Below are 21,524 nucleotides of genomic sequence, written 5' to 3'. Positions count from 1 at the left end.
AACTTCACATGTCAAAGCTTAGATGATAAAAGAACAAAGCAAAGTCTCAAACTCTACAAACTTTCTTATGATTCTAGGTTTTCACACACAGGTCATAAGGCATTGAATGAATTCACCTTCTTCTCTCAGTCACTCAAATTAGCACATGAAATCATGAGCTACAAAAAATTATTTAAGAATCCCCATTCTTCTTGCTTTTCTGTTTTGTTTTATTTTGGTTTTGTTTTCCCAAAGTCTACTGTATCTGTTCAGGACACTCTGTGCTCTAGACTTTGCTCTAGAATATTCCTGCTTCACCCAGGCATTTGCAAGCTCACACACAACTTTGAGCTTCTCCAAATCTTTTTCATGAAAGCGCATCATACACACACACATGGGGGGGTGGGGGAGGGCAATTCCTACAGACAGTTACTGTTTTGAACCATGGAGAAGGCCCCAATGTGACAACTCCCTTTAGAGAAACAAAAGTGTCTTCCAATGCCCAGAGATGAATATTTCAGCAGGAAGTGTTTTGTGTGTGTGTGTGTTTGTGTATGTATGTTTGTGTGTATGTATGTGTGCATTTGTATATGTATGTGTGTGTTTCTGTTTGTGTGTGGTTCTATGTTTGTGTTTATGTGTGTTTCTGTTTGTGTTTGTGTATGTATGTGTGTGTTTATGTATGTATGTGTGTGTGTGTATGAATGTTTGTGTGTACTTGTGTGTGTATATTTGTGTGTATGTTTTCTCTCCTGCTATGTCTCTCCTCTGTCCTCTGCACTTGTCACTCCTATTTGCAGACCCATTTCCCCACCTGCTCTCTGGCTCTCATTTCCTCCACTGTGAATCACTGAGCCAATCAATGAGAGGGCAGTTACTGCCATCAGCAGTAAGAGCCTCACTTACAGAGCAGTCTTAAGTCCCCTTGTGAACTAGCTATATTTACTTTAAACTCTGATTGTAGAGATGAGTAAACTGAAGTATGAGAAATTGGATAAAATTCCAGGGCTCACGAAATCCAAGACTGTCCATCAAATTTGGCTGCACATACTACACTGTCAACTGCCACATCGAAACTGCCTGCATGCCAAGGGCATCTGAAAGGGCTTGCAAAAACGACAAGCAATTGCTGTTTGTTTGTTACAATTTAGCAGCTAATATGATCCTACAGATAAACATTTACATAAAGCCAACAAAGCTTTAAGTCAATAAAGTCGAAAGGCCCACTGAGTTCCCTGAATTTACATTTCTGTCTGCCGTTAATGATATGAAGGGTTCCATTTCAAAGGTCAGATGAAAAGGTTTAAGATATAGGCAAGATCTGCCTTACATCTGACTGAGTTTCTAAGAACTACCTTGCAATACTAAACTCATCCTGAAGCCAAGTTCCTGGAGCTTTCTTTCATCCCATTTCTCCTGCCTGTATCCAGCTCTTTCCCTCAGCTCTTGCACCTCCCAAGCCTGGGAGAGACCATGTACCCTTGATGTGCAGTAAAGACTGGTTCATAGAAAATGCCTCTGAGCACATAAAATTCTCCAATTGGAATCCATTGTTAGTTGAAAAATCCCGAAGAGATGCCTTATTTGTGTCATAAATCAGTCTACCTCCATCTTGGTTGAATGGAATGGTGTGCAGACAGCTCGAGGGCAGTGGTTCTCAACCTCCCTAATGCTCCAACCCTTTAATACAGCTCTTCACACTGTGGTGACCCCTAACCATAAAATGATTTTTATTGCTACTTTATAACTGTGATTTGACTACGGTTATGAATCATAGCATGAATCTTTTTAGAGATAGAGGTTTGGTTTGTCAACGGGGCCACAACCCACAGGTTGGGAACCATTGCTCTAGAGGAAGGAAGCAGAACAAACTGATTTCTTGTGAATCCCAAGGCTCTCTGGGAGTTCGGGATCATAATCAAGGTTCAGTTTCATCTGTGATGGCCCAGTGACAAATCTCATAACTGGGAGTGGGAGGGATAATCGCAAAATTCAGCCTTTGGAACCACAGTCACTGCTGTGAGTAGGCACACATATGACTTGGAACAGGGCTTTGCTTCCTTTTGACATCGAGCTTGTCCGGAGCTCAAGGTGCTGAAAGAACGTGCTGTGCCTCCGATTCCTCTCTCCACGGCTTGACGGCTTTGGCAGGCATCAGATAAAGAAGCCGCTTCCAGAACCGTGTGTTGGAAGTGGGTGGCCCACCAGCCTTCCATTTCAGAACTCTGTAGGACTTCAGGAGCTTCAGGGATGGAGGAAGAATGGGGATGTTGCTGGCTGGAGTAAACTCAATTAAGATTATTTTAATCTTCCTCTCCACCAGTGCTTCGTGGAGTCCGCTCTCGAGTTCAAGTCTGGTTCCGTTAGCCAGGTAACTCTTGCTGAGGACAATGATAAGCCTCCGGCTTTTCTCTATCAGTGAATGGATCTCGTCAACAACAGCTGGAAGGGCAAGATTTACATCGGTTCAGAGAACTAGACGGTGGACACAGAGGAAAAACTGTTCCTTGCTTTTGTTTCACGGTTTTTAAATTTTGGCTGCACTACTAAGGTTTTCTTTAAAAATAGAACATTTTTATCTGTTTTAGACACCAAGCAAAATAAATAACCATCTTAATAACTATAACGGTGAGTGCTCACTCAGCACGTATACCACCTTCTTTGTGTGCATTGATTCATTTCGCTCCTATAGTAAAATCATCGGAAGGCTCTGTCACACCCTGCCCCATTTTGCCGAAGCACAGAGCAATGAAGGCCTTGCCTGCAGTCATGCAGCTGGTGTGTCACCACAGACAGACAACCCAGATGAAATACATTTTTATCATCATAGGAAGGTTAAAGAATTAAAACAATACCCTAAGCTGACCTGAAACACTGATTATTTTAGACCAGAGCTGGGTTTTCCCTAAACAGTTGGGTAGTAAACCCTTCAGACACATTCTCTCTTCCTATCGAGCAGCTCATCACCGTATTTGGTTGTGGCTAGGTCAACATGGCTAGCCATACTTGCCAAGCCTTGCTCTGGACCCCAGAGAGTTCAACCAAGCCTATTGATAATTCAGCGTATGCAAAAGGAAAACTTAATTCTTTTTTTTTTTTAACTAGGAACTTGGAATCAAAGGAAATATAATAAAATGATATTAAAAACACAGGTCCATACTTTAGAAATAATGGTGTACCTTTTAGATACCAAGCACAACACCATGTCCTGCATCTCACCAGCATCCTTGGAAGAAGTGATTTACCTCTACTTGGTACTGAACTTATTCTTTGCACTTAGCACCACTTTCCCTTTCTGATTTGTGCTCTGAGGAGAACATAAAGCTATTTCCTGTTTACTGCTATATTTTCTTTCTGACTCAATTTAATGTAGGTACGGCACATAATAAATATGGGATAAATGAATGAATTACAGTGACAATGACAACTGTGTTTTTCTTTTCTCTTCTTCTTCCTCCTCCTCTTCCTCTTCCTGCTCTTCTTTTTCCTCCTCCAATCTCTCTTCTGCAACCTTCTTCTCCTGGTTCTCTTCCTCTTCCTCCTCCTCCTCCTCCCCACCCTCCTCCTCCTCCTCCCTATCCTCCTCCTCTCCCCTCCTCCTCCTTCTCTGCATCTTCCTCTCCTTCTTTCTCTTCTTCCTTCACTTCCTCCTCCTTCTCTCACTTCTCTACTTCTACTACATTCTTCTCCTTCCTCTCTTCCTCCTTCTCTCCTTCCTTTCTTCTTTTCCTCCTTCTCCTCCTTCCTCTCTCCCTTCTTCTCCTCTCCTTCTTCCTCTTTCTCTTCCTCCTTCCCCTTCTCCTCTTCCTCATTAGTTAATTTACTTAACATGCATATGTGTCATGCCTACATGTGTGTATGTGCACACAGAGGTCAGAGTTTGACCTTGAGTGCCTTCCTGGCTTGCCTTCCATGTGGTTTACTGAGGCAAAGCCTCAGAAAGAGAAATGCCTGTGCTTTTCCTTGGGCGTCAGACCTGTGATGCAGAGTAAAGCAGTCGACACAGAAAGGCTGAAGTTATTATCTCAATATTTATTACTGTGTGATAATGAAAAGTTGGTTAACCAGCCTGACCTGGTTAACTAATAACTAGTCATAAACTGACCCAATTTTTTCAGCTTAAAGAACTTTAGCCATATGTATATCTTTAAAGTAAAAAGACAATCATCCCCTTAAAAGAATTATCTTCATTAGCTATCTGTCCAGGATTCCCTTTCTTACCTCCACCAGGCATCACATCTCTTTCAAATATGCATAACTTATACCCAAACTGTTTCTCTAGGACTCTGGGTAATGTCTCCACAGCAAAAGCGTACTCTTCTCCATTCTCAGGATGACACTCTTTCAAGTAAGACACAAAGGCATCATATGTTTTACCATCTAGGAGACAAGGTGAACTCTTTTAATTCATGAGTATGAGAAAAAAAATTAAGTAAAAACCTGTGTGAAAGTCATATAAAGAGAACAGAATTATTAATTGTCAAATGTCAGATGCATACCAAGTAACCAATGATCTAAATATCTTTTTAAAGCTTATGCTTTAAGACTTCTACCATGGAGAGAGGGAGAGACAGAGACAGAGAGAGTCAGAGAGAGAGAAATAATCATGGCATTAAGCATATATAGGGAGCCCAGAAGACCCTCATTCCAGGATTGGGAAGTAAGTTACACCGTCACTCATTCGCTTCAGTCAACTGTATCACACCACTACTGGAGCTGGAGGTTTCACTCTCTAAAGGCCTTTAAAACATAATGTCAAGGCAAAGTAAAATAAAATAAGAGACAAAAATCAAACTGAGACCATACGCCAGAGCCTGGAAGAAATAAGGGTGCTTGGAACAAGATGCTAGCAAGAATTAAAAAAGAGGCAATGGATTTAAAGGAGAGCATTAAGAAGCAAAAGCATGTAGAGGCATGAAGTTGTAATTATAATATAATTGAGCACACACACACACACACACACACATCTCTAGGGTATCAAATGTCAAGAGGAAAACCTATGATCCACTGAAAGCTTGGCAGTGATTCTCGAGCGGGCTCCCATCAAATTCTTGAAATGACATCTGGGAGAAAAAAAACATGTTATCTAACTAACAAGGACAACCCATTCTCTCCACTGGATGAGTAAATGTATACATGATTCTCCTTTTGGTTTCGTGCAGTCTACTGAAGAGATGCATACGATTTGACAGGACTGAAAAGAAGCACATTAACAGATGAAAAAAATCCTGTGACACAGACAAAGGTGAACAAGAGAGTTTGGCAAGTGAAAGAGGAGTGACCTCAATGTTATACGTTCCTAACAAGGGAAGTTTGAGTGATATCCTCCATTATGGAAGCTGTGTAGATGGGGCAGCAGGGTGGTGGTAGTGGAATGTTTATCTTTACCTCACAAAAACTTAGTAGATAGCTAAGGAGTTAGATCTGCACTGACTAAATTGAAAGGTAAACATAGTTAGGTCTCTTATTAAACTTAGATGGGATGGGACAACTCTGGGTCTACTCTTTTATATGCCATGCTGTCTAAACCCAACGGCCCACTCCTTTTTGTTCACATTCAAATTCACGAATCAATGCTTTCTCTGTCTGGCAAAAGCTTGCTGAATTCTTCTCACAGTATACCGTTCCACCAATGTGTTAGGACCAAATGTTGGTCTAAAGCAATTGGTTTAGCAGAATTAAACATGTAAGAAAATTTTGATAAAGGTTACAGAATCATATGCTCATCAAATGTAGGAAAGATGGGTAATCATAAAGCTAGTTGGTATTGTAACCAGTAACCACTGCCTCTGGGTGATGCTTCTAGATGGCTGTGAACTGTAGCTACTGTCCAGGCAATGAGAAATTGAGCTTTTGTAAATGTTTTTATCAAGTCAGTGACAAAAATAGGCACTAGCATTTCTCACAATCAAGATATAACCGACCATGGGAAACAAGGAAGGTAATTCTGTGTGTAGCACATGTAACATGCTTTTGTTCTTATGCATGAAGAACGAGTCCCAACTATCAATTCACTTCAAGTTTCCTATTTCAAGTAATTATTTTATGATATAAATCAGATAATTCTTGTTACAATTTATTTTAAAATGTGGATAGTGAGAAGTTTGGTAGAAAAACCTGATTTTCTGATGATTAAATATATATAATAATACTTTTGATCTCTAAGTAATGATACTATCATTATATAAATGGTCATTTAGGATAATAATGAGTTAGCAGAACCAACTTTTCTCCAACAGTGTGCATCAGTTGTCTGTGATTTAGTAGTCTTTGGCTCATCCCTTCTTTTCGTATTCTGTCAAAACACAAAGCATAGTGTTGGCTACAAAGTTTTCTTTCCTAGACATATCTTCATTTCTGCCCTTGCTTCAGACTCCACCTGTCTGTGGAATTAATTCACTCTGAGTGAAGTCGCTTAGAGCATGATCTTGAGTGTTTCTGTGCATCTATCTTAACTGTGATATGTATGCCTCGAAAAACATGACTGGGCCTAGAAAGATGGCTGAGTGAGTGTGAGTTCTTGTCGCTTTGTTGAAAACCTGGGTTCAATTTCCAGCATCCTCGTGGTGACTGACGACTATCAGTAGCTTCAGTTCCAATCAGATGCCCTCTTCTGCCTTCTGTAGGCTCTTACATATATGTGGTGCACAAACATACACTCAGGTACATACATATAAAATAAATGAGTCTAAATAATTTTTAGAAAATTTAAACAAAAACAAAAAAATCAAAACAAGGTTGTTTAAGTGGGGTTAAACAAAATTGACAAAAATATTATGGAAACTCAGGAGAAAGGTTATTCAATGCCCATTTAAATACAAATATTAGTATTTCTGAGCAGAAAACCATGGAGAAAAAGCTATATATAGACTTTTTTACTTCACTGTCTCATATCCTTTCAAAGGAAGATCACATACATACAGGTTGAGAGTCCATATTTCCCTGAGCCTACTAGCTGTTAATACTAAGAGTTATAAACATAAAAAATGATGATGCAGTTCTATTATACTATAGTAAAAACAAAATAAGTTTTGAAAATCTGAGAGAAGTGTATTCGAGAATCATTTCATATCATGTGGTTAAGAGATCCTTTGTCCTTATAACCCCCAAACTGGATAGCAAAAGAGTAAAGATATATTTGGGTCTCCCACATAGCCACACCACAGCAAGCAAAGATAAACGACAACATGGGATATTTACCTTTCTCAATATAGATACTAAAGGAACCTCACCTAAGATATAAATAGTGCCCGGAAATAAGAAAAAACAAACAAACAAACAAACAGGAAGTCTAGTGCCATAATGGGCCAGGAATGGATGGATATGTTGAAAAAGAAGACACACACACAAAAAATCAAATATGTGAAAGGTTGCTTGTGTTTTTAGCATCATAAAATGAAATACAAATTAAATCTACTCAGTCTCAAATCCTCATCTACTAAACGGACAGGAATTCGAGAGCATTTGGGTGAGGGTGTGAGGGAAAGTCAATGCCATCCTTGTAGGTAGTATGTAACTTTCAGAAAGGAAGGAAATGGGATAACACCTGTCAACCCCTCAGTGGTGTTAACAGAGATTCCACTGTGGAGAGCATCTCTGTGGCAATACAGCATGAGTAGGAAGCAATAGATGATTTCACTCAGCACAGAATCTCTAGAATACCAAAGAGGCAAGAGCGCAAACACCCACCCATCTGAAGGACAGGACATAAAGAGTTTATACAGAAGCAAGTTACTGAGGACCACTGGTGTGAGGACACACATCTGTAACACCAGTACTTGGGAAATAGAGGCAAGATGATACATAGCCATGGGGACGCCAGCCTGGGCAACATGAGACTCTATCTCAAAGACAGACAGACAACCAAGCAGGCCGGCAGACAAACAAACCAACTAACACATAAACAGACAGACAGACCAACTTACCAACATGCACACAGACACACAGAACAACAGGCAGATAGACAGACCAACCAACAGACAGAAAGACAGACAGACAAACTGCCCAAAATACAGACAGACAGACAGGCAGAACAACAATAACACCACACACACATACACACACATACACACACACACACACACACACACACACACACACACACACACACGCAGGCATGCATGCAGAGGGAAAGGGAGATAGACAGATAGACATGTAAGCAGGGCCTGAGCAAACCTTAAAGATGAGGGATTCCTTCAATAACATGAACAGATACATAGGATATGATAAAGCAAACACTGAAAATAGTAAAGTAGGGTAACTAAGCCAAGATTGTTTTTGTAAAGGCAGCATGAAGTAAGAATCCATGTTAATGACTCACTGGATGCAATAGCATGTGGGGACATTGTGGGAATCAGAGACATGGACAGGACAGGGAAGGTCTCCTGCTGTATATTTACAAGTTTTGAATTTGACCTCTGTGAAGTATTTTTTCCTCTTAAACACACGCACATGCACACACATACACCACAGAATTAGGTTAATTTTTCAGAGCATAATAATCTTGAAATGTGAAGGTTTTCAGCCACTTTTAAAAACATTGAGACGCATAGGACATTAGACACGATAGAGGATGGATCTAGGAGAAGGGAACAGAGATGACTGTGTTTCTCCACGACATTCCTCCATGTACATTAGTCAGTCTCCTTTTCCCAGTTCAAATGATAAAAAGGATGACAGAAAACTCAATAAAAACAAACTTTATTGGGTATAAAATGGTATCTCGAGTGTGTAGTGGTTTGTGTGTGTACACACGCGCAGACTGACAGCACGTGACATGTGAGGAGACAGTTCATAGACATGAAACATCAGAAGAAACACACCTGAAAAAGTCACAAACAAGTACAGGGTTGCACATCGCCCGTTTCCATGTAACCTACACAGAGTAACCCCTGACTCTAGGCTGGGAACCAGTCTCACAGATCATGAGTGGTATCATCCAAATAAAATGAAGCCCAGCATTTCCTTTGCTGGGTGCAGGCAGAAAACCGTGAAAACATGAGCTAGGGTGTCCCCGTCACAGGAGCATATTACCTGTTAGTGTCTCATCTCTTTCTGCTATGCGTCTATAGAATAGAACCAAGTCAACTTTATAAATGACACACAAAATCACCACACACACTGCTGCCACAGAGGTGAGAACAACCACAGTCAGTCCTCTCGTAAAGACATGGCCTGGGATATCAGGTGTTTCTGCAGAGAAACGAGAGAGAAAGAAAGGAAAATCATGAATCAAAGGCATGTGGCCAGCATTTCCCTCCATCATGTTGTGGCGGTCAGTTCTTGCCCTTCACTCTGACATAGGTGTCTGTCGCCCTACATGCTTCCATACTCCCCCTCGCTCCCCACACTCCTGCTGGTAGTCTACAGTGGGAAATCTTTTTACTCCAACTTGTAAATGTGTCCAAGAATATTCAAGGACATGAAGTAGAAGTATGGCCACTAGGCCATCCGTATCTGTGGAATTTAGATTTCTGAAGCAGTAACACAGTAGGGTGGGGCACAAAGGACCAGATCAAGAATTGCTATTATTGGTTGAGCCAACAGTACGGTATCTTTAACTGGGTTTCCAATATGGCTGCATCAATTAGTTTGTGTTTTGGGAAAAGATCCTTGAGGCTTCTAATCCTTAGTATCTTCATGTACAAAGTAAAAATAATAAATGAGCCCTCCTGCTTAGCTTATGTTGCTGATGAACGAGACACTCGACAGAATGCATGGCAGTGCCTGACACAGCACTCCAGCGGGTTTTGACAAAATTTTAGGCAATATACTCTTCAAAACAAACAGTTACATCCCTCAGATCAATTCACTTTGTATTCACCACAGATAAACACAAAAGAGCAAAGAGGGCAAAGAGGGGTATAAAAAAATAATGATTTCTAGCAGCCACCCAAGAATGCACTGATGGCTGAACAATGTCAAAACCTTCTGGGGAGGCGGGAGAGATGAGTCAGCAGTTAAGAGTACTTGATGCTGAGGTCCAGGGTTTGAGTCTCAGCATCTACTTGGAGCCTCACAACCATCTGTAACTCCAGTTCTTGGGGAAATCTGACTCCCTCATCTAGCTTATGTGGACACTAGGCTCACACCTTGTGTACATGTTTATTGCCCATACCCAGAAAAATACAAAAGCCTTTTGACCCTGATACTTTTATTTAGCTGAGGTTAAATGTTAATCACATTTTATTTCCTCCTTTGACCAACAACTCTTCATTGATTCACAGTATACTAATCTCTATAATGATTCTAATTTTTTATAAGCATAGACAATGCTGCAGCAACTCCCTACCTATGCATTATCTTTTTCCTTTTCCTTTGCTTATTCTCCAGGAGGAAATACTGATGGTGTAGGGATTTCTACATCAGATGGTATAAGCCTCACTGAAGATTTTACCCTCCTATGTATCACACTTTTAAGAGATAATCTTTCCAGTAAGATCAGTCCTTCCATGAAGTAAACAATTATGTGTATTTAATAAGCAAACTCTTAGAGGTCATGCTCTGGGGTCCCTACGTTTTTGAGAGAGCTCTTTTAATTCCTGATGCTCCAGAGACAGGAAGATCCTATTCCCTAGGTGACATACATGAATTGAGAGGAACAAGGAGAGGCAGAGGCTCTGAGGTCGCGAGAGGTGTTGAGCTGGTACTGAGCAGTGCCCAGGACTGGTAACAGGAGAAGCAGATAAACGTGTTTCTGCTTCACAAGGGTGCAGACCACACAACAGATGCTCACGTGACAAGAGAGGATGATGGAGAAGCTCCCCGTGGGAGGGAAGCACGTGGATCTAGACCTAGAAGCCGCGGCTTTTGTCACCTTGCTGTATGATCTGGGATGGGTCTCTTCGCCTATGAAAGCTTGCTGCTGTGACTGTCTGAAATCACACAGAGAACCTGTCAAGAACAATGTGTCTTGTACCTTTTCTCACCAAGACGAAGCTTTTGGTGTCTGTGGCTTCTTCGTTGGCCACAGTGCAATTATATAAAACATCGAGATATTTTTCAGTAATTTTCTGAATTCTCAGTATGATTGAAGCATGCAGTTTGCCTTCAGAAGTCCTGTAACATAAGAGGATAATTTTAACAACAGGCTTTGTTCGTGAGCCGTAAGCCTACTGAGGAGACGGGAATTTATATGTTTAAAATATTGAAAGGAAGCGTCAGCCATGTTTCTGTTTCTGGTATGAATTAAAACTAGTTTCCTGACTCCTCAAAGAAGCAACAGAATTCACCGCTTGGTACACTTTCCCTCCTTTGTTTTTCTATTTCTCCCACCTAAGGCCATGGAATTCATTCCACACCATCATTCTTACTAACTATAGCCAGCCAGCTCTGCCATCTGTATCTTTCATTGCTATAAGTGAATCTTAGGCAGCCAGAGTCTAGGGAGAAAAGATGCTGTTTAGCTTACAGTCCAGAGGTATGACATATGCTCTAGTAGGGCCTTGAGCTACATCATATCATGGCAGTAGCATCTGTGGACCTATAAATGGTCTTTCTCTTCCATGCTTTAAAGCCATCAGAATTCAATCACAGGGACTCCACTTTTGTGGCAGTATGAATAAGAATAGCCCCAATAGGTTTATAAATTTCAATAACTGGTGACCAGGGAGTGGCACTACTTGAAAGAATTAAGAGGTGTAGCCTTGTGGGAAGAAGTGTGTCATTGGGGGTGGGCTTTTAGATTTTAAAGAGCCCTTTCCAAGCCCAGAGTCTAGCTCTTCCTCTTGCCAGCAGATGCCAGCAGATGTAGAACTCTCAGCTCTCTCTCCAGTACAACATCTCCCTGTATCTCCCACTTCCTCTGCAAAGAGGCTAATGGACTAAGCCTTTGAAATTGTAAGCAAGCCCCAACTGAATGCCTTTTTTAATTGGATATTTTCTTTATTTATACTTCAAATGTTATCCCCTTTCCAAGTCTTCCCTAACCCCCCTCTGCCATCCCCCTGCTTCTATGAGGGTGTTCTCCTACCCACCCACCAACTCCCCACTCCCACCTCCCCATCCTGGCATTCTCCTACACTGGGACATCAAGCCTTCAGAGGACCAAGGGCCTCTCCTCCCATTGATGCCCAACAAGGGCATCCTCTGCTACACACAGGGCTGGAGCCATGGGTCCCTCCATGTGTACTCTTTGGTTGGTGGTTTAGTCCCTGGGAGTTCTGGCTGGTTAATATTGTTGTTCTTCCTATGAGGTTGCAAACCCCTTCAGCTCCTTCAGTCCTTTCTCTAACTCCTTCATTGGGGACCCCATGCTCAGTCCAATGGTTGGTTGTGAGCATCTGCCTCTGTACATGTCAGGCTCTGGCAGAGCCTCTCAGGAGACAGCTATATCAGGCTCCTGTCAACAAGCACTTCTTGGTATCCACAACAGTGTCTGGCTTTTGTGACTATGTTCATAGCAGCCTTATTTATAATAGCCAGAAACTGGAAACAACCCAGACATCCTTCAACAGAGGAATGTATACAGAAAATGTGGTGCATTTACACAATGGAATACTACTCAGCTATTAAAAACAATGACTTCATAAAATTCACAGGCAAATGGATGGAACTAGAAAATATTATCCTGAGTGACATAACCCAGTCACAAAAGAACACACATGGTATGCACTCACTGGCAAGTGGATATTAGCCCAAAAGCTCAGAATATCCAAAATACAATTCAGAAACCACATGAAGCACAAGAAGAAGGAAAACCAAAATGTGGGTGCTTTGGTTCTTCTTAGAAGGGGGAACAAAATACTCATGGGAAGAAATACAGAGACAAAGTGTGGAGTAAAAAAAGAATGAGTTGGTCATGATGACTCTTCAAAGCAACAGAACCCTGACTGAGACAACTATCCAACCCAGTCAAGCCACATTTCAAAGGCCTCACCCTCTTAAGGACAAAGTAGGTTTATTCTTCCATTCTCTATACATTCAAAAGACATTGGGAATCAGACTCCTATAGGAGTGCAAGAGATAACAAATCACATCAAAGCTGCATCAACTGGATATTCTCAGCGGTTAAGAGAATGGAGTTTGAGTACATATGCCATTTTTACTTTTGCAGCACATTAATCAAAATAAAGCATTTGTCATGGTTCTCAAAATCCAAGAAACTATGGCACCCTTTGATTGCTCTCTCATGAGCAACTTGGTGATTTTACGCCAAGACTCTGACTAACTGGTACCTTTATAAAACAATGCTGAAAATGCTCAATGGCATTCTCAGGAAACTCCTTTCTTCAAGCTTAGATATGTACAGCAAATGTCTACATGATCGATCGGTAACATTGGGACATGGTAATGATGATGATAAGCAAGTTATATTTACAGTTAAAGCTAACTTAAACATCCCATCAGCCACCCAGAGCCCAGCCTCTCTTCTGCTACACAGCAGAACATGCTGCATACACAGCATGTGTGAGTTTTACAGCATGCACCGCTGCATCTCTCACATGTCATGTGTACATACCACATTGGCTCTTTCTTATATTCTTGCACGTTAGGGTCTGAGCTATCTTCCTTCCTGATGCTCCAGTAAAACAGATCATGTTCATTCAGTAAGGCACTGCAGTTCAGCTCCACATCTTTTCCTGGGTAGAAGTTGACAGCCTCAGTTTTGAATTTAAAAACTCCGTGGAAGTTTTAAATACAATCAGTGTGTGGTAAGTGAATGTTAAATAGTACCACATTCAGAAAAAAAAAAATTGAAGCGGTGCTTCACTTTAAATTTTTAAAAATTATAATAGTGGGGAAGAATTATGTAGTGACAAACAGCCATCACCAAGTAATTAACTGACTTCTGTTTAAATATTCACCTTTAAGTTAATTATTAAAATTTAGGGGGTCAGGGGACTTTCCAATCTTCAAATTAGTAGACAGTTCCAAGACAATATCTCTTTTAAACTACCTGAAAAACAAGACAGGTATACCATACAAACCAATTACCTAAAATAAGAAAGGCACTGCTGTACAGAGGAAAGAACAAGAAATGGTGAAATTAAAGTATAGTTAGGAAAGCTCTCTTCCTGGTAAGTAAACATGAGCAGCCATTTTATTTATGAGGAATACCTGGGAGCTGAAATAAGCAGGAGTCTTATAAAGCAGAGAGTCCAGTTCTGCAGGATATGGGGGCAGATGCACAGCTCTCAGGAATTCAGTAAGGGCTTGGGTAGCATGAGGCTGCAGAGACATGCAGATGTTTCCAGTGGGAACATAGAAGAGCAAGCAAGCATCACTCAGCCAGGATGTAAGGGATTCGTGACTCCCTTACGGCCAACAAATTGTGTGTAATTGAGTATATGGGCCAGTTAGATAGGTATATGAATTAAGCAGTGGCTGAAAATAAGACACGAGGAAATTTATTTTAAAGTAATTCTTTGTTATACACATAATTTTACCATTTTTATTAAAGATAAAAGCAAACTGTATGCTAATGAGATGTGTGCTTGTTTTCTTTATGTAAAGAATTAAACATTGGTTGAATAATGGTAACTCATGCTCTGAAACATCTTCAGTGTTACTCAGAAATGTTCAAATTTTTATTTTATAATCATCAAAGCTGAGACAACTTTACATAAATATGTAGTACGAAATAGCAAAATGTATTTAGGGACCTCTCAGAAATTCTATTCTGATCCTGAACTAAAATTCCTCCAACAATTTTTTAAAAAATCAAATTCAAGTCTGCAACTCAAACAGCCAATTTCAAAAAGAAACACCCCAACACCATACAGCCTAAGGTTTCACTAATTTACTACAAGCTCATGAATGACAGAAGGGGAACCTAAAGGTTTTTGTTATCTGATTTTTTGTTTTTTTTTTTTTCTGTAATTAAACCATTATATTTTTGTAAGACCACAGCCTTTATCAGCACAGTAAAGAGACTGATCTTCCTAATGCACACATGTTTTGACCCTGGGATAAGATCTTCAGCCCTCTTCTGAGATGTCACACAGGAAAGCATGCCTGGGACATAATATGCATACTGTGCACCTGTGTATGTGTGCATGTGTGCTCAGAACGGAGGACACAGTGAGGTTGTACAAATCCACGCCAGTGACTGCTCCTGGAAACATCTTGGCTTCTTTGCAATTTTGAGTTGGAATTTCCTGTCATTGTGCATTCAGAAAGCTTTTACTCAGCCAGATTTTTCAAGGTCCTCACATTTACCTCTACAGACAGCCCCATGTGTGATCTCAACTCACACCTTAAGAAGCAGAGTTCTAGCGGCAAAGGTTTGCAACCAACATGAGTATGTAATTCTCTCTGACTCCAGCTATTTAAGTGCACAGCAGACTGGACATAGCACATCTGCTCCCAGCCACCTCAGCTGAGTTCTAAGGAGACTGAGAGAATTATGAGTGGCTTGAACTGTATGTCAGTTATTCAGTCGATACCATAGAGGCAATATTCCTGTACTTTGGTATCTCAAATCACTTAGCTCAATATCAAGTTTAGAATATGCAAATTTATTCCATTCCTTCTTTGTTTTTATGTTTGAAAGAAATTACCTAATTGTACACACAGACTCTTAAGAGCTGTCCAGACCAGCAGTTCTTAACCTGTCCCTTACGGATTAAAGGACCCTTTCAAAGTGGTTGCCTAAGGCCATCCTACATGTCAGATATTTACATTATAACTGTAGCAAAATTACAGTTATGAGGTAGCAACAAAATAATTTTATGGTAGGGGGTCACCACAAAATAATTTTATGGTATTAAAGGGTCACAGCATTAGGAAGGGTGAGAACCACTGCATTAGACAAATACTGAAAGTACAGACAATTCCATCTATTGCCAAATATTTAAACTATAGAACAAGCTTGACTTATCCCTCCAGAGTATTATCACCAAATTTTCATAGTTTGAAAAGTCAATAGAGGAAAAATATGGAGGGAATAAAACCATGGCTAAGAGGGTAGTCTACAAGCCATAGACAGCCCCACTGATTTTGAACAGAAGTGTCTTTAACTGGTCTAAAAGATTCAATAGTCAAACAATGACATCCTTTTCCTCATTTTGTAATGTTCCTCAATAAATATATAATGAGTCATATCCAGCAACAGTGAGCCAGATTTACTCTTGAAAACACGATAATGGCCCCATTTATAAATTCAAAAAGCACCCTCTGTAAAACATACCTAGTTCTACGCCAACCTTCTCACACTTTGATCCAAAAATAGCTGGAGTTATTTTACTATTCTCTAAAAGGAAAATAAAACAAACAAACAAAACCGTTAGAATGGCCTTGAGTTTCTCTAGGACACCTATCTGTTGGAATGTGATCATTCCATGTAACAAAGATTCCAACACTGCATTTCTTGATTATCCATGATTTTATTTTCTGTGGTTTAAGTGGACCAAAAAAAATGTTAAATAGAAAAATAACTGAAAATGACCAATTTGCAAATTTTAAACTGTGTCCCATCCTCAGTTTTCCATCCCGTTCCATCCAAACTAGGACATGAGTCATCCCCTTGTTCAATGTATCCTTGCATATGCTACCAGCCCAATCATCATGGTACCATGGTACTTGTCTTCAAACAACCTGTGTTCTATTTCATCATGACCACAAAGCACAAACGTAGTGACTTTGATAATTTTGCTTCAGCATATTGCTATATTTTATTATCAATTATTTGTTGTTAATCTGTCACTGTGCCTAATTTATAAACCAAATTTCACCACAGGCACGTGTATGTATAGAAACATAGCATGTATCAGTTTTGTTTCCAAGTGTGGTGTCAGGAGCCCCACTGGGTTTTAAGCATTATCTGTGAGTAACTGCAGTCATTGCTACATATTGGCTTGGGTCATGATCTTATTACCTCTTTATTAACATAGCCCATTGTATTGAACCTCCATTGCCCAGAAGCTGTATGTTCCTACTGATGAAAGCATCGTCCACCTAGAATACTTTGAACATTGGCTTCTGCTCAGTGAACCTGAAGCCAAAGGAACGTCTTGTCCAAGGAGACTGCTGCCAGGTATTGAGAGGACCAGATGTTTAGGACACAGAAGATGGACAGACACTGGGAAGCACAACACCTCCTTCCATCGAGGTTTTCTTTTCAGGACTAGGGGGGTGACTTGGTAGATGGGAATAGTTGATGGGACCTGAGTTTGAACTTCCAAAACCCAAAAGGCAGAGAAATCTATTTCCCCCACACTCTCCAAAACCTGGAAGTCTGGAAACCTTGACTTCAGCCCAATAAACTTATTTAGACATGTGGCCTCCAGAACTCTAAGTCAAGGTGTTCATTTGTTCAGGACACGAAGGCTTGGGGTGCTTTGCCATAATAGTAACATGGGGCAGCTATCAAAAAGCATCAGGTGACGTGCAGAAGAAGCATGTCAGTACACTGTTGGAGCAATCTGTGAGCTTGTGGGTTTGGTTAAATGTGTCGTCCACACTGAGTTTCTAGTTTACTGAGACAGTAGTGGAGGAGGTCATAATTAGGGTCATGGTCACACCACATATCTTCAAACAACTGGATGAGCTTTCATAGAGGAACAGACCATCTGTGAAGTTTTCAAAAGCCAATGAAAAGCAGTCAGGAAAAGTTAAAGGTGGCAAAATGGACTTTGGAAACATATCAAGATAGTTGCACACTCAAATTTACCTGTAAGTTCCCAAGAATGTAAGAGATGACAGGTTCTTGGCTGTGACATCTGAAGTATATCCCCCATGCAGTGCAGCTCAGTTAAATTGCCTCTCAGGTCCCTGTCACCATAGAGTCCTAGGTCTTTGATTGTCCTCTGGGCTCAGGTCAAATTGGGCTATGTGCAAAGCTCCCCTCCAACTAGCACACCATGTCGTGTCCTTGCTTTGTCAGCTGCCAGCTGTTCTCCCAGCATGCTCTGCCCCTCAAGGTGCTGTCCCTCCAAGATACAGACGTGGCAGTCTTCAGAACTTTTCTTTCAACTACACAGCCCACCCTTCAGCCTCCCTGACAACCGGTTTCATATAGTTACAGCTTTCTTGCCTAGTGTCTCTCTAGATTGGTATAAAATTTCTTGACTACAGCTTGACTACCCTTGCTTTGGTGAATTTGCCTGTGCCCTTTGCCTCCCAATACTAAGTACAGCTTATTGAATATAGTCACTGATAAATGTTTGTGAGCACAATAAATATTTGTTAAACGAAGACGGAAGTTTAACAAGATCCTGCAATTTACTCAAATTCTAAACAAGAACAAGCTGACTTATAAGAGGCTCACCCATGTAAGCTTATGTTTGCTGCTAAGAAAAAGTATTTTCAGTTGGTTTTATGGTAGTCCAAGATAGAGCTTTTAAACCTGAGATTTCAAATGGTGTTGTATCCTCAAACCCCAAGGAGGTACCCTCTCCATCCCAAGTAACTTCATGGTAAAAGAAAGCACCTGTTTTTTTCAAATGCATTTGCTTCTTCCACAAACTTCCTCTTACCTTCAATAACTGTTATATTGACAGTCTTGGTGATGTTGTACTGTTTCCCGTTATGGTAGACAGAAAAGACGCAGGAGTAATAACCCTCATCTCCAAATTCGGCATCCTTCAGGATCTTTGGGGTTTTGGATATTTCCTTACAGTTCTGGTTTCGTCAAAGCAAGTTAAAATACTTTAAGACACTAAAGCCAACATAGTTTTAATTGTTCACATGCCTAACGCTTAATCTTTAGAGATAAAGGGAAACACAACAGATGACCAGCAATCCCTAAGTACATGTCCTAGTAACTCACCCTTTCTTACACTAGAGCAGTAAAGTGTCCTGTTATCATTGACACTAACAAAGAGAGGGCTCTTACCACCCCTATTACCTGGTGTCCACACACATACAAAGAGAGAGAGATGAACCAACAGAAGCAGAGACAGAATACTAAATAACAAAGTCCCTGCTTAGGTGAAGACTATCCATGAAACACACCTCTACTGCATGACACTTTGGCTCCAGTTCTGTGTGTAAGAGGAGCATCAGTGGGAATATGGACAGAATGACTCAAAGGACTAAGTAGCGCTTGCCGGCTCTGGATTCTTGATGTACTGTACCAAAAGGCATAGATGGTCAGATCCATAGGCATACTTTGATCTTTCTTTTTCTCTCCACATGTTACAGTAATCAATAATAACATAACAAAGCCACCATCTACAAATCAGCCCTCAATCAGCCACTGGTAGATCCTGGTCAGTGTAGGAACTATCAGAAAAGAAGATCTGAAAAACTAACTTTGATCATGTGTCTCTGTTCCTCCACATTCTTAGCAAGGGTAAACCTTGTACTTGTAGACTTTGCCTCTTGCTGGTCACTGCTGGTGGCCTCTGTAGCTAGACCCAGGTAGTTTCCTGAATGTCTTGCAAAGTGTCCATGTGTACCTCATATCTGCAAAGTGTTTCTGAGTATAGATAACATTTATAAACCCAAATGGATTCTTTTTGATATACACAAAATGCTAGAGGTCTTCATTTTCAGTTCCAATCAGACCTTTTCTGATTCAGCTACCTTGTACCTCAGGAAGATCACAGACAGCTCACAGTCTGAGCCTGCTTGGCCTTCTGGTCAGCTGTTCAGCAACAAACAGACGCAGAAACATGCATTTCCTAAAATTAGGTATTTGTGAATTGGGCTTCCTTTAAAACCCAGAAACCAAGACTCCCTAATTTACATGTACTGCAAAATGTGTACATTTAACAGGAAAAGAAGGTAGGTAAACTCAAGAGTGAGTCATGTGTTTTGAAAACATTTCAGAGGACTCTCCCCTGCCACCTCACACACCAAGACATGACAGAAAGAGCTACAAACACGCCCCAAGGAAACCACCAGTGGTTCGGCTTCCACAAGTTCCCCTGTTCAGCTTTTGACAGGGTCAGCAGTTCAGGTTTTCTCTTCCACAGATATGATACAGGCCATGTTGCATGTGTGCACGAATGTGAATGTATATACTGTTTTGCACATGCTAAATGTGGGACTCCAGTGGGAACAGATCCTCCATAGCATCTTTTTAAAGAGCTCTTACAACCCAACCAGGGAAAGGCCCACCAAGGAAGCAAACAGAAACTACACAGGCTATCCACAAAAGAAACTCTATTAGGATTGTAGTCCACACATTTAACTTAGAGTCATTAAGAGAACAACAGAAAGACATACTGAGTTTCTGAAATGTTTGATGTCAAATTTTTAACCTTCTGAAAGTATTATTTCTCATGTTAGGGAAATGTAATGAAGGTAGGCAGAGAGTAGGGGAATCAATTAGCTTCTCTCTGGTCCAATAATCCTATATGTGTGGATTTCCTTGAATTTTTAATCACATTTCATAATATTAATCATAAATCACCCAAGAATTATATAAATATCATCCATTACAATCTGTAAATAACTGAAGGCCCAGAAAACTTACAAATGTCTAATAATAATGAGGTCTATTAGTTTAAATTAAGTTCATACAAAATGCAAACCAGGCTTGAAAGGAGGTTGTTCAAAGAAAGGTATGGATGAGTAATCACATCGTTTTAGTTAGAAAAAAAAAATGGGCAACAGGCACACCATTTCTAAGGACAGTTGTTCATCTGGTGACATAAGAAGCACAGCTGAGGGACTAGGAGGGATTTTTCACTTTCTTTGTTTTTCGTTTTCTGTCTCCCAGCTTTATAAAGTAAACTCAAGCATTCAGAAAATGTATACAATTGTGTTTCATCATCTAAATGTTGCAAACTAAAATGAAACAAAGAATCTAAACCTGTGCTCCCAAAACTGGTTTAATTAAATAGAAGGACAATGAAGGGAGAACAGAAGAGAAAAAAGCAGTCACTGTGTACTGGACAGCTAATACCATGCAACCCACATTGCATCCATTGCCTCTTTACAATAACCATACAGAACACTTTCTCACACAGATCAAGCGAGCCATGTGGACTTAGATCAATTGTTTTAGTTGAGGTCAAAATGGTCCAAAGTCTTTATATTCTCCACATGGAATGTTATCTTTCCTATTGAGTCTTAAGTGGAGATATTTTTAACATGTTACCTTATACAGCGTTGTGTCATTGATCAGCTCTCCATAGTTAGGATTTTCACATGCAATTCGCAGAGACTTCTTAACTTCAACATCTCTGCTCGTCACAAGTTTTTCAGAGAAACAGCTGTGTTTGGGTTTTTTGGTGACATTTAAGGTCCAATTTCGACGATCATTTCTAAGAAACAAAGGCATAGAGGGAATTTTAAAACAACTGAAGAGATTTTTCCAACTATTTCCAATCTTCCAATTTACCCTAATTTCTAAATGAAGAGATTTAATCATTGATGTGTAAGTTTTTCTCTGCCACCCCCTGTTCAGAGCAGAAAGTTTACAACTGTCATAGAGTGAAAGACTACACTCCATACAGTCTTTAAACACATACACACACAGAGCCCATCACAATACCATATGCATACCATATACACATCACACATACATGCCAAATAAACTACACACAGGCAGCCATTTGGCATGGACTGAAGAGAAATAATGTTTTAAACTTTATCACCAGTGCAGGACAAATTCAGAGGTTTACAGACCAAGATATGAGGATAGCCTTAGTTTC

General features: G+C 40.3%; 1 protein-coding gene across 4 annotated transcripts in view; it reads right to left on the bottom strand.

Moving 5' to 3' along the window:
- Window positions 1-1,802: 1,802 nt before the first annotated feature.
- Window positions 1,803-21,524, bottom strand: part of Il18r1 (interleukin 18 receptor 1) — a 32,393-nt gene continuing 12,671 nt past the window's right edge. For 3 of the 4 annotated variants that reach the window (XM_031367336.1, XM_031367335.1, XM_031367334.1), the window contains 8 exons: window positions 20,969-21,134; window positions 18,396-18,540; window positions 16,109-16,171; window positions 13,439-13,559; window positions 10,898-11,037; window positions 9,013-9,171; window positions 4,201-4,359; window positions 1,803-2,421 (listed from right to left, as the gene is read on the bottom strand). In XM_031367336.1, the coding sequence (XP_031223196.1) occupies window positions 2,066-2,421; window positions 4,201-4,359; window positions 9,013-9,171; window positions 10,898-11,037; window positions 13,439-13,559; window positions 16,109-16,171; window positions 18,396-18,540; window positions 20,969-21,134 (1,309 nt within the window). In that variant the 3' untranslated portion in view covers window positions 1,803-2,065. The remainder of the gene's footprint in view (window positions 2,422-4,200; window positions 4,360-9,012; window positions 9,172-10,897; window positions 11,038-13,438; window positions 13,560-16,108; window positions 16,172-18,395; window positions 18,541-20,968; window positions 21,135-21,524) is intronic. The other variant, XM_031367337.1, reaches the window with a different exon arrangement.

The sequence above is a fragment of the Mastomys coucha genome, unplaced genomic scaffold, assembly GCF_008632895.1.
Source record: "Mastomys coucha isolate ucsf_1 unplaced genomic scaffold, UCSF_Mcou_1 pScaffold14, whole genome shotgun sequence".
Taxonomy (NCBI): domain Eukaryota; kingdom Metazoa; phylum Chordata; class Mammalia; order Rodentia; family Muridae; genus Mastomys; species Mastomys coucha.
The sequence above is the reverse complement of the archived record's forward strand: the minus strand, read 5'-3'. Positions and strand labels throughout refer to the sequence as shown.